We start from the raw sequence: 17,465 nt of genomic DNA, 5'->3' as shown, positions 1-17,465 counted from the left end.
ATAGATCTATGCTGCTGAGGCTGCTATTGCTATTGCTCCTTTGTGAAAGATGCAAAATGAATTGCTCCATAATCTGTGTAACAGCTTTTCTGTTGGTCACTCCCCCCCCCCCCCACGTTTGTCTTCCTCATATATTTGCTTTCATTGGAATACCCTTTCAGATTTCTGCCTGTTACCATTTCATCTTTCTCCTTTGGCTTTCCATTTTTACAACCACACTCTTTCTCTGTTCTTCTCTAACTCATCTTTTGCCTTGTTTTTAAAATAGATTTTGACCTGGTGGCCTCGGGCCTTTGTACAACATCCTATCAAGTTTTAGTGGAGCTTTAAACATTTCAATAATAAATAAATAAACAAACATAAATGTAATGTGATGTGCAATAATTGTTTGGGTAACATTTTTAGAGGAGGGTTTAAAGGAGGCCAGACCCACTGGTTCACAGATATTCCTGGTAGGACCATGGCCTGAACAAAAACTGGCATTGGGTGAATCTGTCTGAGAAACAGCCATTTTTTCTGTCCCATTCTTTCTTTCCAACTTCTGAGTTTCTCTTCCACCTTTAGGGAAAGGGCTGTAGCTCAGTGACAGAGCATCTGATTTGAGTGCAGAAAAGTTGCAGGTTCAATTCCTGGTATTTTTAGGGCTGGGAGTGTCCCCAGTCTGGAACCTTGGACAGCCACTGTCTGTCAGTTTGATGTTACTAAGTTAGATGGGCCAATGATCTTGACTCAATATAAAGCAAGTTCCTATGTCCGTTCCTGAAGGTAAGGATAGAGCAGCAGCAGAGAGAAACTGGTGGAATTCTGGTTATTTTGGCCTCTTAACTTTCATCCGCCAAAGTCAACATGGACAGTGGTTGGAGATTATGTGAGTTGGAGCCCAACATCTGGAGGGTCACAGGTTCCCCATGTTTGCCATACCATGTGAGCAGCGTTTGAAATTTGCCAGGTGCATTTTGCACCTGGCTATTGACCACTTGTGACCAAGTGAAGTTGCCCAGGTGCTGGGATGGCGTCTGATGTCTCCGCCATCTGGAGGTGCAGGCCTGGGGAACCTTGGATCTTGCCTGTTTTCACACACTGGAACATCTGACCCCAAAATTGCAACTATACATTCCATTTTTGGGTGACTGTAATCTTGGTTTAAGGAGCCATTTGGCACCTAGCTTATATATGTGAGTTTCTAACAATGCATGTGAGATATCTTGACCTTTGATTACACTTGGAAGAATAGTGTATTTTTTTAGAGATTTGTTTGGCAAGACACACTCCTTAGCAATGTTGTCAATCTATATACAACCAGGTTTCGCTGTGTCATCTCTCTCTCTCTGAGATATGACACAGTAAAACCTGGTTGCCGTTGGTTGCCCATCTGCAAAATCCTTTCATAAGAACATAAGAATGGTTCTGCTGAATCCAGAATCCTGTTTTGCATAGTAGAGGCCTATGAGAAGCTCATAAACAGGCCGTGAACACAAAGACACTTGCTGTTGACTGACATGGTTTAATTATGACAACACCTGTAAGCTACTTTGAATCATTTCCATGAATAAAGTGACTAATAAATAACAACAACATGCTTGTAACTGCTGATGTGGACAAATCCTTGCTTTTGGGAGGGGAAAGGAATTGTGTAATATAGGCAATCTGTTCAGTGGAGATGTGGACAAACATGAACTATTAGGGGGGAAAGGTTAATGGTGTAATATGCAAAATCAGATCAGTTGCTATGAGGCAAGTTGACAATTGGTTTGGTAGAAATGGAAAGGTTGCCAAGAGTCTTGCGGAAGGGCTGGAGGGGCTGTTTGCTGCAGGGGGCAGGATTGGGAACATGGGCTGAAGGGGGGTCAGTTGGCTGTCTATTAAGCAGTGAAGGAGGAAGAAGGGGAAATATGGAGAAAGAGAGGTGGGCTGTGACTTCAAGGAGACTGTGATAGGTCAATTTAGCAGCAGAGGAGTTGGAGGGAAGGTAGAGAGGGAGGCATGGGTTGAGGGGAATGCTCAGAGAAGACTTGGGCCAGATTTGGCTATTGTGGGAAGTGAAGGAGACAAGGGTTTGGGAATTTAAGAACTGGATGGCAAATATTGGTTACAGACAAACTTTGGACTGTAGGTATCTAATTTATTTGGGGTGGGGAGTGGGTAGTCTTCATTATTTATAGGTAAATAGGAGATACTGATACCGCGATACTGATATAAAGCCCAACTAGACAATCAGCCAAATCCTAATGGCCTGTTTTATTCCAGGAAAAGGCACTTTTGTTGGTAGGTAATCTGAGGAAGAAGCGGGGAGGGAGTGAGGTGATGCTTATGCATTCGCCGCCCTTTGTTCCCCTGTTCCAAATTGTCCCATCTGCTGCTTCCATCCCCATGTTTCCCTTTTCACACACATAAATAAATGAGGAATTGGACACTTTGCAAGGTTGGGTTGCTAGTAAGTGTGTGGCAGGTGTAATTTGAAGCATAACCATGGATCAAATCCTCTATTCCTACTGCTTCTCCTCCAGATCGACTCATTCTGGGGTGGCTTTTCCTGAAGCAAAAGGGCGGAAGGAACATTGGGACTTGAGCTGTGTACGTGCTGCACCTTTAAAGCACATTTGAAGCACATTTGAAGAATTCTGGGCACTGTAGTTTACCCCTCACAGATACCATTCCCAGCAACTACTGTGCCCAGAATTCTTTGAGGAGAAAAATGTGTTTTGAATGTACTTTAAAGTTATAGCATGTACCTTTATTGTCCGTCGAACCTTAATCACTAAATTAAGGCTCCGCACCAGTTGTGGTAACATAGTAGGTTTATTAAGTTATTAAGGAAGTTTTCTACCGTTCTCTGGCAAGGCTCTTACTACAGGCCTGCAAGAGGATTTCTCCTAGTCTGAGGGAGGGCTGGCTTCAAGGGTCAGCATGGTTGGACACCTGCTGAGAGTTGCTAGGAAATGCCTATTCACAGCTACAGTTACCTCACAGCTACCTCACAGCAACAGTTATCAGAGTGGCTTAACAGTCAACCCCTCTTCCCAGGGAACTCTGGGAATTTTAGTTCTGTGAAGTGAATAAGGGTCTCCTAACAATTCTCAGTACAAACTACAGTTCCCAGGATTCTTTGGGGGGAAGCCATGGTGTGATACTGCTTTAATCTATACTGCAGATGGGGCAAGCAAAAGTGAGGCAGAGCAGCAGCAGTTGGCATTGAGTGGGCATTGAGGGTTGTTCAATCCCCCTATAGCTGGCACTGGTTGTACTTAACAGGACAAAGCAGTTTAATTACAGTTCCTGAACATAATGCAGGTTTCCACACGTGTGTGTGTGTGTGTATGTAACACATATTTAGACCAGAGATGGGGAACCTGGTAGCCTGGTAAGGAACGTGCCCCTTAGACTGAAGAAAGGTTCCTCTCGCCTGATTTTAGACCTGAAGTTGTGTTTTGTAAGCTCCGCGTTCAGTCTTCAACAGATTCTGAACAATCTTTCGCAGCCGATCACATAAATACCTTTTAAAAAACAACAAGCAGCCTGTAAATAACTCTACAAACCTTTCTGCATGCCCCAGCATGCCAGAGGGTTGCTGGAACATTGGGTCTGGTCAGGTACTTGATTGGAAGGACTTAAGAAAAATCTCTTTGAACGAGTAGCCCTCTTTGAAAGGCTGAGCTTTTCATTTGGCACTCCTCTTTCGTCTGTATTGCATAATTTCGGGAGAAAGCTCAGCACTGTTGCCTTTTATATGCTGCGGATGTCTGTATCTCTAATAATCACTCATCTGTTGGCATTTTTCTTTCTGGTGGAAAACATCTGCCATCTTTGTAATGCCACTGAGTCAATTTCAAAGTTGACTCCGCAAGTGCTAAATTTGTGAATGGAAATGGTATGGACATTTTTTGTGCGTTGTGTTTTGCAGGTATCCTGGAATTTATCAGTATAGCAGTGGGCCTGGTCAGCATTCGAGGGGTCGACAGTGGACTTTATCTGGGAATGAATGAGAAAGGAGAACTATATGGCTCGGTAAGTTCCTTGTGGTTTTGAAAAATCTTGGCCTCTGTTTTCTTTAAATGTGCTGTTATGGTTACTGTGGTCGTTAAATGGCTATCTGTAGCGCACAGAAAATCATGTGCTTGTAAAACAATGCATTGTGCAAATTTCTGGTCAAAGGTACTAGAATCTAGTTAAGAAGGATAAATAAGACGCTGTTTCTTAGTTTGACAGATTGATCCTGTGTTTTCATTAAATAAACATGAAAGGTGGGATGTACTTGCATTGTCACAACCTGTAGTTTTGTGCTGGTGTGGTAAGCTCACCTAGGATGTTAAGCTGGCACAACACTTTGGATGATACTACTGCTCTCTGCGAATGGCCGCTGTTAACAGATGCGCTCCTGTGCTGTTTTGCAATACTCTTACATGGTATAGTAATCAGCAGAACCAGGCCATGATGGGAGGGTGGGGGTATGTAGTTTGGAAAGGTACATTTCCAAGGCATTCTAGCCACTATGGAACGTTCTGTGGCAGGGGTAGCCAATGTGGTGCCCTCCAGTGTTTTGTACTACAGCTCCCATCATCTGCAGCAATGGTCAGGAATGATGGAGGGTGTAGTCCAAAACATCTGCAGGACGCTGTTGGCTACCTCAAATCTATGGCTACGTTATATTTCTAGAGCCTTGCTTCTGTTCACGCATTTTATATGCCAGACTATCAGAAAGAATGAGAAATTCCACTTATTTCATCATGTCAAGGTGCATGTTTGCTTAGCTATACAGAATATCTTGAAGTTCTCAAAGCTTGAAGTTATGTCCAGTGTAATAGCTACCTAAGTTGCACAGGAAGGTTTACGCCCATCTATGAAGCCATGGGAAGATATTATAGGATGGTTCTCTTTTGCTCTGTGTTTTTTTAAATAGTCAATTCTATACTGAGGAAGAAGCAGTAGAGTCCATCTGAGGTGAAGGGAACAGAGCACTGGCACCTGCAACTGACTATTAGTATGGATTCTTTCTATTAGTTAGGTCAGGTACGAAAAGCTGGAGTTAGGCCTCCATTACCCCTCAGCTGAGATGGCCCAGTATGTTTTCCTTCCTGAGGCAGGACAGCAAATGGCACCCACTAGTTTGTAGTACCCAAGCCTGGTCAAGTTAACTTGGTTCCTCGGCCATCCTGCAAGTCCCTTTCTTCCTCACTTGCAGGAAAGATACAACAGCAATAAATTTCACTAACCCTTCCCTTCCCTTTCATGGCACCCAAAATTAGCTGCCTGAGGTGGCTGCTCCACTCTGCCTAATGGTGGGCTTGTCTTTCTCCGGGACAAAAGGATAGCTTCTCTGGCTTCAGTCAGAGGATTTTTGGCTCTGCTACCCACAACCTTAGCCTGGCTTGGACACCCCCTTTTTTTTAACCCTCACTTTCATTCCTACTTCAGGGTGACATTTAAGAATAGTCATGCATGTCAGCCTACGTAATTCATAAAGACAGAAAGCTGAGGGGGCCACCAAATGCAGGAATGAAAAGAGGAGACCTCACATACACAAAGGTTGGTTGGCTAAACACGTTTTGAGAAGGGGAAGGGATAAGGAGTCTGAGTTGCCTTCATCCACAAAACGATGGATGCAGCCCTACAAGCCTCAAAAGGCACTTCGAGGCAGCTGCATACGTAAAGAGTCAAAGGATGCTGCATGGAGCCAAAGGATGATCATGAGTTGTACTGGCTGAGCAAGTGTGCTGTATCTTACCACAAAGTCTGAAGGGAAGCTCTGGAAAGCTAACGAGAAGAATTTTGTTGATGCTGTTTTGTGAAGACAGGCAGGATCATACATGGAGAAAAATAGGAACAATAAAACTGAACACATGCTACCTTAGACCAGATAAGATGGCTGGGCTGTCAGGCTCACTACTGTCCGCTCTTATTGATCATGATTGCCCAAGTCTTTGGGTAGGATTCTTTCCAAGCAGTGCTGTCTTTGATCCCCCAAGCTAGAGATTCAGAAGGTTGCACCTGGGCCCTTTTTGGGACCAGTCAGCACGGGGAGCAGGCACGAATGTCAAGGTGGCCATGAAGGTCGCCAAATTGTTGTCGCCAACCAGATATCAGCCTTTCCTTTTCTGTCAGTGACTTGGCCTTCTCCATCTCATGTTCCATTGATATATTGCTGGCCAGCATCTTGTGCTCAGAAAGGGTTGTGTCCTAATTCAGTGGCATCATTGGAACTGATGGCACTGGAATAAAAACATAAAATAAATGCAGAGGATAAAGCCTAGCTTTGTGAGAATTTGTGTGGGTTGTAAAATAGTGGTTCAGGGCGGAGGGGAGATGGGGAATACACAGTACTGATGGATACCATTTGTGTTATATACAGGGCTTGTTTTGGTAAAAAAAAATTAAATAAATGAGGTGCCGGTACTCTTGATAAAAGTGCCGCGGGTGCCATCACAAAATGGCTGCCATGGGCAACAAAAAGAGGTGTTGGTACTCCGTTCCAGTGAGTACTGTCACGAAAGAAGCACAGGTTATATATCACAAATGGTTAAAGATGCAGGACAGAACAAGGAGGGTCTGTCGTTTACGGTGGAATAAGAGAAAGTGAAAGTTATAATACATTAAACAAGAGCAAGAAGATTCAGTTATGTACCTATTGCACCACAGAAAGTTGTATTACAATGTGATGATATCCAGATCTACAGTATACAGTAACTGCTGACAGGAGTAGAAAGTTAAAAAAAAAAAGGCTCTCTGTAATTTTATTAGTCAAAGAAACCATTAACACTACCTTAATTAAACCCTAATTAAACCTTTAATACTTTTTAAAACTAAAAAGCAGATATTTAAGTGTTCTACAAAGGAAGGCACGAAACTGCCTTTTTATACTAACAAAATAGATTTGAAAAGTCGTTAATTTTGTATATGAGCTGGCATTCATCCTTCCTGTGTTAATTTTTGCAATTGATGCTTCTGAGAGCTTTAATGTCATACTGAACTACGGAAGCTTTCTTTTATATAAACTGAAAATTTAACGTACAAGGAGCTAATGAAGTACTTGGCAGCTTTATGTCTGGGGCATAAGCTGTGCTTTTGTGCAATTCCCACTTCCGCTGGCGGGGCTTGCGTAGGAGAAATTCCTGGTGGATTGAACCCCTAGGCTAGCGGAGTTGGCTTTGAAAACTGTACACAGAAGATGGGTCTTGCCGTCAGACTGCAACGTGATGAAAAGTGGCTGTGATCTAATTCCATTAGTTCCAATGAAACATAGCATCTAATATTCATGATCCTTTAGGGCCTTGTTGACACTGGCAAAATTAGTACCCATATTTCAGCAGCTGCCAACAGTAGCGCAAATACTGTTGTGGCCTGGAACCATTTCATTTTCCCCTATCCTTCTGGGTCTTGAGGCATGTGCCAACAAATAAGTGCTCAGGATATTGGGTTGTGCCAACCAGTTGAGGAGCTTGTGCAAAGATGGCATTGGAGGATGCCAAAAGCTAAAGAATTGTTACTGGATGCTGACATTGCAGTACTAATGTTTGCTAAGTGATAGGCATTCCCCATTTTTTCAGCTTTTGGGGGCAGGGTGTTGTTGTTTTTTGCTGCATTATAAACCACATATGCTGCAGGCAATTTCCAGAGGCGTTGTCAGGTTAGAATTCAAAGTGCCAACAGACTCTGCTGCTGCAACAGAATAATCTCTTTCAAAGTTGTCAATCATGTATGTCAAGGGTAGCCAAAATGGTGCCCTCCAGGTTTGTTGGACTACAACTCCCATCAGCCCCAGCAAGTATGGCATAATGGTCAGAGTTGATGGGAGTTGAAGCCCAAGAGTATTTTGAGAACAAGTGTTGGTTCCCCCTCATATAATCTATAGAGAAATCTAAATACAGAGGCTGTTCCTTTGTTTGTTCATTAAATTTGTATATGCCCTTCATCCATAGCTCTAAGGGCGACTTACAACATAATATTACAATGTAGAAAACACAAAATACATAATAAAAATAAAATAAAAGGCAACCCAATGACCCCACCCGCCACCCAACACATTTTAAAATGTCATAGGGTATTAATCAGCCAAAGGCCTGGATAAAGAGGAACGCTATATGTATAATGAAGGTGCCAGGCGAGCCTCCCTGGGGAGAGCATTCCACAAACGGGGAGCTACTGCAGAAAAGGCCTGTTCTTGTGTTACCACCCTCTGGACCTCTCATGGAGGAGGCACATGAAGAGGGCCTCAGAGGATGATCTCAGGGTCCATGTTGTCCTTGTTACTGTTATTAATAATAACAGTACCAGGCTAGAAGGGGCCCTAGGCTACAGTATCTGGTTCCAGGTTTGATGTGGGCCTGGGAGAGATGCCTTCATGAATTATTCAGTGTTGCAACATGGCATAGACACACATCCCTGGTGATGTGATCCAACTTGGCTCCCCCCACACACTGCCCTGATAGGCTGACTGGGCAGTGGCAGGAGCAGGGATCCTAGTGGTCAGGGGCGGACTGTCCAACAGCTGCAGGCTGCCCAATGGCAGGATGTCCCAGCTGTGGCATCAGCAGGAGTTCTGGGCTCAGTTGGCTGGACTTGTGGGTACTGCCTTTCTAATTATGCTAGTGGGTTTACACTCAACGTATGTACTGGGTTATGGAAAAGTCTAGTTGCACCAGGAAGTGATCTGATCATGGCACTTCTTTTGTTCCACTGGAACTTAGTGTCAGATCACCCACGTCCATAGAGGTAAACACCAGATCTAAGAAGATATGTCCTCAACTATGAGTAGGGCCAGATTTATTCAGGGACAATACCATCTGTGTACAAGGCACTTCACAGAGTAACCCAAGCCAAGCAAAAGTACCTGTGCTGACCATAAGAAAAATTCAAGTATCCACATTAGGGCAATTCTTTTATCCCACTACATGCCAAAAAGAAAATAGGTGATTTCCCCTACCCTTATGTGGTGGGAATGTGATTGTCAGAAAATATTGGAAGAAACCAAGTTAAAAAGGTCTTAAGTTATGGAAATCATCTTCAACCACTATTCATTTTATTTAATTATGTGGAAAGCTTGGTGGGACCAGAACATAAATAATTAGTTTCTTATATGTTAAGTGCATATGTGAGGACATTGCTCTTTAAGTCATGGAGGTCAGTGAACATCCATTAAAGAATGGATGAAGAAACTTTGGGAGATTGCTGCTGTCACCAGATTAATCCACTACCTGAGATTTAGAAAACAACAAAGTTATTATAGCTTTCAGACACAATGAAAGGGCCTTGCATCAGTTAATATTGCACTTAGAACGATCCAAATAGTGTTAGATTAAATTAGTAACTTTGTGTTTTCAGAAGGACAATATTGTTCCTTCATAATAGCATGTTGTTGTACTCTTTTTAAACTGAAATATGATGGGTTATATAATGGGTTATAAATGTTGATATGTTTTATTGGAAAAACAAATTCTTGGAATATGAAATCTTTTATTAGGACAACTGAAATGTTACAGAATATTGTGCAAGACTTCGTGTTCTCTGGAACTCTGCATTAGGGTAGATGGTAAACAGGGGGTGGGGGTGGGGGAATTGGCTGAGGTTGGAGCCATGCATGGAGTCTGCATATAGCCATGGTCTTTTGAAGGATTGTGGGAAGATGTAGTGGATGTTCAAGCAATGGCAGGTCTTTGTCTCAAGGAGCTTATGATGTAAATTCCAATCATGGAGGGATACAACTGAGAGAGAAAAGCAAGGGAAAGGCATGGTTAATAAGGGAGAAGTGTGAGTAGTTGTGTGCTTAGTTTTTCTTTCGGTCGTGTATGGGGACTTTTCAGGAGCATAGTAGGGCTTTGCATGATTTTATCAGGAGACAGAGCTGTGCTTTGTCTTTTCAAAACTAGACACAAATGCTATGTAGTACATATTCTGAATCTAATATTGACATTGGAAGGAAATTACCCACTGGTACCAAAGCAAATAGGGGACGCGGGTGGCGCTGTGGGTTAAACCACAGAGCCTAGGGCTTGCGATCAGAAGGTCAGCGGTTCAAATCCCCGCGACGGGGTGAGCTCCCGTTGCTCGGTCCCTGCTCCTGCCAACCTAGCAGTTTGAAAGCACGTCAAAGTGCAAGTAGATAAATAGGTACCGCTCCAGCGGGAAGGTAAATGGCGTTTCCGTGCACTGCTCTGGTTCGCCAGAAGCAGCTTAGTCATGCTGGCCACATGACCTGGAAGCTGTACGCCGGCTCCCTCGGCCTATAAAGCGAGATGAGCGCCGCAACCCCAGAGTCAGACATGACTGGACCTAAGGGTCAGACGTCCCTTTACCTTTACCTTACCAAAGCAAATGCTACACTAGAAGAAGTTGTTGGTTGGCATCTGTCTATCTTGGGAGGCAGTCAAACCATTGGAAAGTTACTGCGCTTGCTGTGGCTGTAGAGACCAAAGTGGGAGAGACAAGTTTTGTTGCAGTTGGGGCAGATAAACGGGTCCGGTTATGCTGCTGCAGATGCGCAATGGTGTTTCTTCTCTCTGCACTCCTCGCAGTGGCCATCCCTTCTCTGGTCACTGCTGTGGATACACAGCCTTACTGATTGTCTCCAGGCACTGTGATAGTCTGCAAGGGATTCTCACACGGTGGAGTTAATGATGCCAGCCTTCATGTGATGTTTGCAGACATCTTTGTAACTCAGCGTTGATCTGCCAATGGGTTCCTGGAGCCAGCTCCCTGTAGAGCCCCTCCTTGGGGATCCTGCCATCTTCCATTCTGTGGACATGACCAGGGCAGCGTAGACTGTCACTGAGACAGGAGTGCGAACATGCTCAAAATCTTCCTGATACAGGATGTGTGCAAGGGGTTGAGGCATCGCTTCTGGTGGGTGTAAGTTGCCCACATCTCACTACCATAAAGCAGTGTGCGCAGGTGACATGGCCCACCTCTCGGCCTCACTGATGTGGTTCAAAGCAAAGGAAAGCATTTGGCACCAGCTTGGCTGCAGGTGTAGTCAGAAGGAAGCATACAAGATGCCTTCCAACCACCTTAGGGACTCCACTCCCGATTAGCCTAGGGTTAACTCCTTAGCTTTTCCTTTTCCAGAAGATGTCGTACAAGGCAGCAAGGACTGATTGGTGCCCAGGATTTGCTTCCAAAGCCTTTCTCGCAAGTGAGTTTATCTGCAAGGCAGCGGAGGTTTAGGAACAGAGTTTCCTTCTCCTAGACGGGCTTCCTTCCCAAGTTGACAAGCCCCACCTGCCCTTCATTTCCCTCATGCAGAAACTTGACCATTGGATGTGCTATTAGTCTTGTCCACCAGAGCCTGTTTTGGCGTCTACTCAGAGCTGTAGCAGGTAAGGAAAGGGCTGAATTCGTCACACATGCCTGCTCTGATCCTCTCAATTGTCAGGCATGCCCTACCCAAGGCGGTTGCAATTTGCATGTCTTTACTCTCTCTCCCTGCAAAGATGCATTTAACAATGCACCTCTTTCAGCCTTACTTTTGAAGCTGGAGCTTGCAGGTAGGCGGGTGATTATTAGGTGCCTAATACTTACACCTGACTTGGTCGATTTAGGGGCCTCATAAGGTTTGCCACCCACAGAGGTTGATATTGCACAGTTCTACTCTCTTTTGCCCAGGATGAAGCTTCTGGGACCCAACTAAAAATAATCTTAGGTGCTGTTTTCAGGGTCACAGGATTCCCAGCTCAACTCTTACATTCTTTGACAGGACAGAAGGGCTAAGCTAGGAGTAGCCAATATGGTGCCTTCTAGATGCTGTTGGACTACGGTTCCCATCTCCTATGTCCCGTGGTCAAGGGTGATGGGAATTGTAGTCCAACAACATCTGGGAGGCACCACATTGGCTACCCTTGAGCTAAGTCAAAAGATTAACGGAAATTTTTGATTAGTGATTTGTCATTGATTCTTATTGCACCTCTGCTTGAGTTCTATGTATTTGTAGGAACCAAGAAAAATAAAACCTGGAGTATTTGTGAGGCAACCTTTGCATTTTGTGTGCAGTCCATCTTATGTGTTCAGGTCATGTTGATTCTTCTTGGTATAATGCATATTTTGCAATGTGATCCCTCTTCCCTAAAGAATTTGTGTCAGACCACAGAATAGTGACCTTGAATCTAACACAATGAGGTGCATGAAGCAAGGTATAATATGATCAATAAATGAATATTATTATGAGAAGGAATAGTGTCTGGAAAACTCTTCGGCTTTAGTAGGCTACAGTGTGAAAATAGATAGGAAGGAAGGAAATGATAACCTTGTAGATAACTACTGGCTAAATCATTTATGTTCTCAAAGGAGATAAAATGGTATCCTTGTATTAGGGATGGGTAAATCTTGCCAATTTTGACTTTTCTCTATTTCCAGTCCTTAAGTTCAGTTCATTCCTTATCCATTCCTTATTTTTATTTTTTTTTAAAAATCCTGCAGGAAAATTCAAATGATTCTCCTAATATATGCAATTTTTGTATGCAATTTTGCCCAATTTAAGCATTTCTGCAAGCAATGTACCCTAATATCATTTATTTTTGTATGTTATTTTGTATGTTCTGCACACCTGCCCAATATATGCTTTCTTTTGGTGCACAGGTGGGTTTTTTTTTTTAGTAATTTGCCTTGCAAGATTGGCAAGAGGGCAAAGTTTGAAGATAGTTCCATTCCAGTTTGCTGTTACTTTGAAAGTAGATATTAAAATGCAAATAAAATGGTCTCCCAGCCCTATCTTGTATATTACATGAGATAGCAATGTTCCGGGGTTTGAAGCTGGCTTGTTTCCCTACAATCTGGGTGACTAATAACTGTTTGTCCAGGTTTTAAGGAATAACTGCAGTTAGTTAAAAATGGAAGCGAAAACTTCTGATTTGCTTCTGGTTGCCTTAGAGGAGAGGGGAGCTCATGAGGCTCATTTGCATAGTGGGGTAATCAATATGGCACCTTCCAGATGTTGGTGGACTCAACTCCCATCAGCCTCAACCAACAAGGCTTATAGTCAGGACTGATGAGAATTGTAGTCAAACCACATCTGGAAGTAACCGCATTGATTATCCCTAAGTGAAACCACCTCTTAGGATTATGTCTGAATGAGACCTTTTTGTGCATGGGTGAATGTTGTTGGGGACAAGATACAAAGCAGAAGCAGGATACAAACTACAGTTGAGAAGTATGAAAACTTGTCTTTACACCACTTTTGAATAATATAGCCTTGGGTGTGTTTTTCATTGATCACATTATACCTACCAGTTACAGATAGGTAGCCGTGTTGGTCTGCCATAGTCAAAACAAAAAAAAATTCCTTCCAGTAGCACCTTAAAGACCAACTAAGTTAGTTCTTGGTATGAGCTTTCATGTGCATGCACACTTCTTCAGATACACTTCTTCAGATTATACCTACCGTGAGCCTGTAAAATCTGAGAGGGAGCACCCAGAATAGACATGCAGTTTGGGCAGAAGTCTCACAGTATCTCGTTAACAGTCTTGTCCTATGCATTTTTACTCAAAAATAACTCTGACTGTATCCAATGGGGCAAACGTGTGTAGGTTTTCAACCTGAGGCTGAAAACAAGGACTTGCTGCGTAGGTGATTATTTTAGGGTTAAATATTGTGATGCGTTCTGTTGGAGCATCCTTTTTTTGTTTGCTGTTGACTTTGAGAAAAAGAGAGGTCTGTCCTACTGAATCACTAGCCCCAAGTTGCCTTTGTAAGGCTTTGTACCATGTGCTCAACAGGTTTCACTTGTTTAGTTTATTATGAAATGTCAAGATCACAGCACACAGTGGCATAACACAGAAGTGATGACAAGGTCTTGCCAGTATTGGCTCTGTTACAAGCATCTTATAACTCTGCCTTTTATGGCTTCAGCAGTATCACAATAGCTTAAAACTTTCCCTGCTAAATAAATCAGTGTTTGTTTACAGAGTGCATTGGAGATAACATGGTCTGGGGGTGGATTATCCTTTTGACTTAATATCTATTGGGGTTTCTTGCAATGTCTGAGGACCAGATGCCATGCTAGCAAGTCAAATAAATGAGCAAGAGGCTCGTTTTATTTACCAGATTTTGACCAGTTTTACTTGCTAATTTCTGTATACCAATTTTCCCAAATTTTGGTCTCCAGTAGTTTTTGGACTACAATTACCATCATCCCTGACCGCTGGTCCTACTGAATATACACATTTTTAGAAAAGGATTTCTCCAACTAAAATGCAAATATGTATGTTATTTTCACTAATATACCCTAGTATATGCATATTTGCACATGTCTTGTGGCTGTACAACTGCATTGCAAAAATCATAGAAGTATGAATTTCAAAATATGGCTGTGTTTTGGCTCATGTATTATTTTGGAAAGTACAGATTAGAATCAAATGCAAGCTGAATCAAATTTCTCCCTCATCCCTAGATGTGAAAGGTTTTTTACGTAGCATCCTTGAACTCTGGACATCTTGATTTCCACAGTGAACTCTTAAGATGGTCTTTTTCAGGTTATTGTTTTTGTCTATCTGCTTCCAAAGGGTAAGCGAGGGAGTGCAAATGATCTACTTGAGTAGATTGTGACGATGCTTGAGCCAAGAGTTGTAAACATAAAAGTGGTAGTGACACCTGGAAATATGCAAAGTAAGATGGACATCTCTTAAGTCCATCTCTCTCTCTCTCTCTCTCTCTCTCTCTCTCTCTCTCTCTCTCTCTATATATATATATATATATATATATATATAAAACCTTGTTTTTAATGTTTGTTTTATTTTTTTGTAAATCACTTTGAGGTTCTATTTACAATCAAGCACTATATAAATTTTGTAAAATGAATAAAATAAGCCCAGTTGAAAACTATTGGATTTAGGACCCCAAGTAAAGCACAAATCTTGATGATTTCATTGTGACTTAGGTGTGCTGACTTTTCCTTGAATATATCGCTGCAGAGGCTCTTCACATATGCATAATCAGGTCAAACTGAGGATTCCAGTATCTCCCATAAATCAGGATTATAATCTTTGGAGCCTTTCAGAGGCATGTATACATATTAATTGCAGAGCCTTTGAGCAGGTCAAGCAAATGGTCTGAAGGCGAGTTAGCATCAATTGGCTGAGCCCTTACTAGTGGGTACACCAAAAGCAAAGCCGCCTCTCCTTCCTTTCTTGTGGTCCTTCCTCGGGGGGCACAGAGCACATACTAAAGGCCTGAACCTCAGTACTTTGGGACCAGGTCTCTTGCAAGCCAAAGAGCTGAAACTGGGACAAATGCTCCCCAAATTCTGTGACTTATGCAATAGCTCTGGTGTATTCATAGGCAGAGCAGTCTGCAGAAGTTGGGGGTGGGGGAGAGAATCGAACGGCCAAATCCAAAACCCTGGTAGCTCATGATAGCAGTTCAAATAGCATGTGTGTAGGTTGCGTATTTTTTTATGGGTGGACTTTGCTCTTGGTCAGCTTTTTAAAACAGGGATTTCCCCTCCCACTGATCCCGATGAGAGGGGAATTAAGTATGCCAATTGGGGGCATGTTAGAGGAATAGGAGGGCTTTTGATCCAGTGAATCCAAAGTTCCCCATGATCTGTCCCTAGAATGCCTCCTTTTTGCCCTCTCTGCCCCAGGGCCTTTGATGGCAAAGGAGGGGGCAAACCAGGGAGATTTCTGCAGTTCCGAGGAAGATGGCGTCATGGACAGAACTCCTGTGCTCATGGGTCTCCCTCTCTCTCTTTCAGAAAGAGGGACCATGCTATCTCATGGCTCTTGGATGCCTTCCTAAGGACCACAGGATTACAGACTTACATTATATTCAATAAATATTGGGTTTTTGCTGAAGCGCTTATTCCCCATTTTTATTTGAGGGGGAAAATGTTATGGAAGTAATTTTAGCCATTTTAATAAGGCATAACAGGGTTGAGTAAAACCAAGTCTCTTTCTCCCTTCCCCTCCTTCCTTCCTTTACAGCCTTACAAAAATAGTAAAGTAACTCCACAAATATACGTTTGCGATTCAAAGCTTGAGTGCTGGATATTTTTGCTCTCAGGAAAGGTCCACATGACATCAAGCAAAGATGGCTGCCTGTTATCTGACCTCCTCACTCATCAGATCAGTTGAAATTTTAATAAATATGTAATTATCTATTAAGTATTTGACATAAAGTGTCATCAAAATTGAAATTAACTGTGTGGATAAAGCCTTAACCAATTACAAATGGATTCCTGTGTGGGAGATGCATGCACCAATTGTCCAGTGTTAGATGTACTTTATTTGAAAGGTGAAACAGTTGCTTTCAGCCTATTTTTGAGGCAAAGCTGTATGGAAGGATTTTTTATTTTATTTAAAAAAGTATTCTAGAAATGTCTGTTAAAGTAAATCACGCATCAAATAAACTCCTCTATAACTTATATTAAGTATTAGGTTAACAATGTAAGTATTCTTCTAAAGTGACCTCAGATTGGGTAGGGTGGGGCAAAAATGTAGGGAAAATTGTGAAGGATAACAGAGCTAAAAACATTATATTTTATATAAAGGATCATTGTCAGCCAGAAAGTTTTCATGGTCTTCCTTGATATTTGGGGCATTTTTTCCTGAAATGACTGGAATAAAATCATGCTGTGGCTCCCATGATGGTTTTGAGTTAAATGTTCCCATCATCCCCAGCCAACGGGGCTAGTGGTCAAGGAGGATGGGAGTTGGAATGCATCACTCAAAGGGGAAACAAGAACGGACCCTGCGCAGTGTGGTGTAGAGCATTGTACTAGGACTTGTGAGACCAGGGTCCAAATCCCCAGTCGGCCATGAAGCTCATTGAGTGACCTTGGGCCAGCCAATGCCTCTCAGCCTGACCTACCTAACAGGCTTGGTGTGGGGATTAAAGGAGGAAGGGGAGAACCATGTACACCCCCTTGAGCTCCTTGGCAAAGGAGATGGGATTTAAATGCAATAAATAATTGTGTTTTTTAGGGGGGTAGTGTATAAAAAACAAGTGCTGAGTTAGAAAGAACATAAACAGCTGTCTTTTATTTCTGGGTGGGCAGGTTACTCTCCGATCACACAGTTACTGTCTCTCAGCCTGACCTGCTTCACAGGGTTTTAAGGCGAGGATGCAATGGGGAGGGAGAGAACCATATACACTACCTTGTGAGCTCCTGGAAGGAAAGGTGGGGTACAAATGTCTCTCTGTGTGTGATAATTTATATGCATCAATGCAAGCACAGAGATAATTACTATTATTTAAACAGAAATACATATCTTCTTCCTCTTCTTTGGCAATCACTCATAGCTGAGCAAGATTGTCTTCCATAAACAATGTTTTAACAGTGGGTCTGTAAGTGACTGTGGAGGCCAATTCTGGATCCACACATCCTTCCCCAGTGGGGACATAGGTTTCTGGGAATTGACCACGGTGAGGGTTTGCCAAGCGTGCCTTCCACTTAGCATGTTTCTCCCTTGCGTCCTGAGTTTGAGCATCTTCAAAGCCCAAGTCACCTTTGGTAAAGGCTGTTCTCCAACTGGAGTGCTCCCAA

General features: G+C 42.8%; 1 protein-coding gene across 6 annotated transcripts in view; it reads left to right on the top strand.

Moving 5' to 3' along the window:
* Positions 1-17,465, top strand: part of FGF9 (fibroblast growth factor 9) — a 41,631-nt gene that overhangs the window by 16,829 nt on the left and 7,337 nt on the right. The window contains exons 1-2 of one of the 6 annotated variants that reach the window (XM_081909463.1): positions 2,983-3,122; positions 3,902-4,005. In XM_081909463.1, coding sequence (XP_081765589.1) covers positions 3,976-4,005 — 30 coding nt within the window. In that variant the 5' untranslated portion in view covers positions 2,983-3,122; positions 3,902-3,975. Of the gene's footprint in view, positions 1-2,982; positions 3,167-3,271; positions 3,292-3,342; positions 3,362-3,571; positions 3,591-3,901; positions 4,006-17,465 lie in introns of those variants that run through there. The other 5 variants (XM_081909462.1, XM_081909465.1, XM_081909464.1 and 2 more) reach the window with 5 other exon arrangements.

Source organism: Podarcis melisellensis (genome assembly GCF_964234715.1).
Source record: "Podarcis melisellensis genome assembly, chromosome: 4".
Classification (NCBI taxonomy): Eukaryota; Metazoa; Chordata; class Lepidosauria; order Squamata; family Lacertidae; genus Podarcis; species Podarcis melisellensis.
Note: the sequence above shows the minus strand (reverse complement) of the source record. Positions and strands in the feature narration are given on the sequence as shown.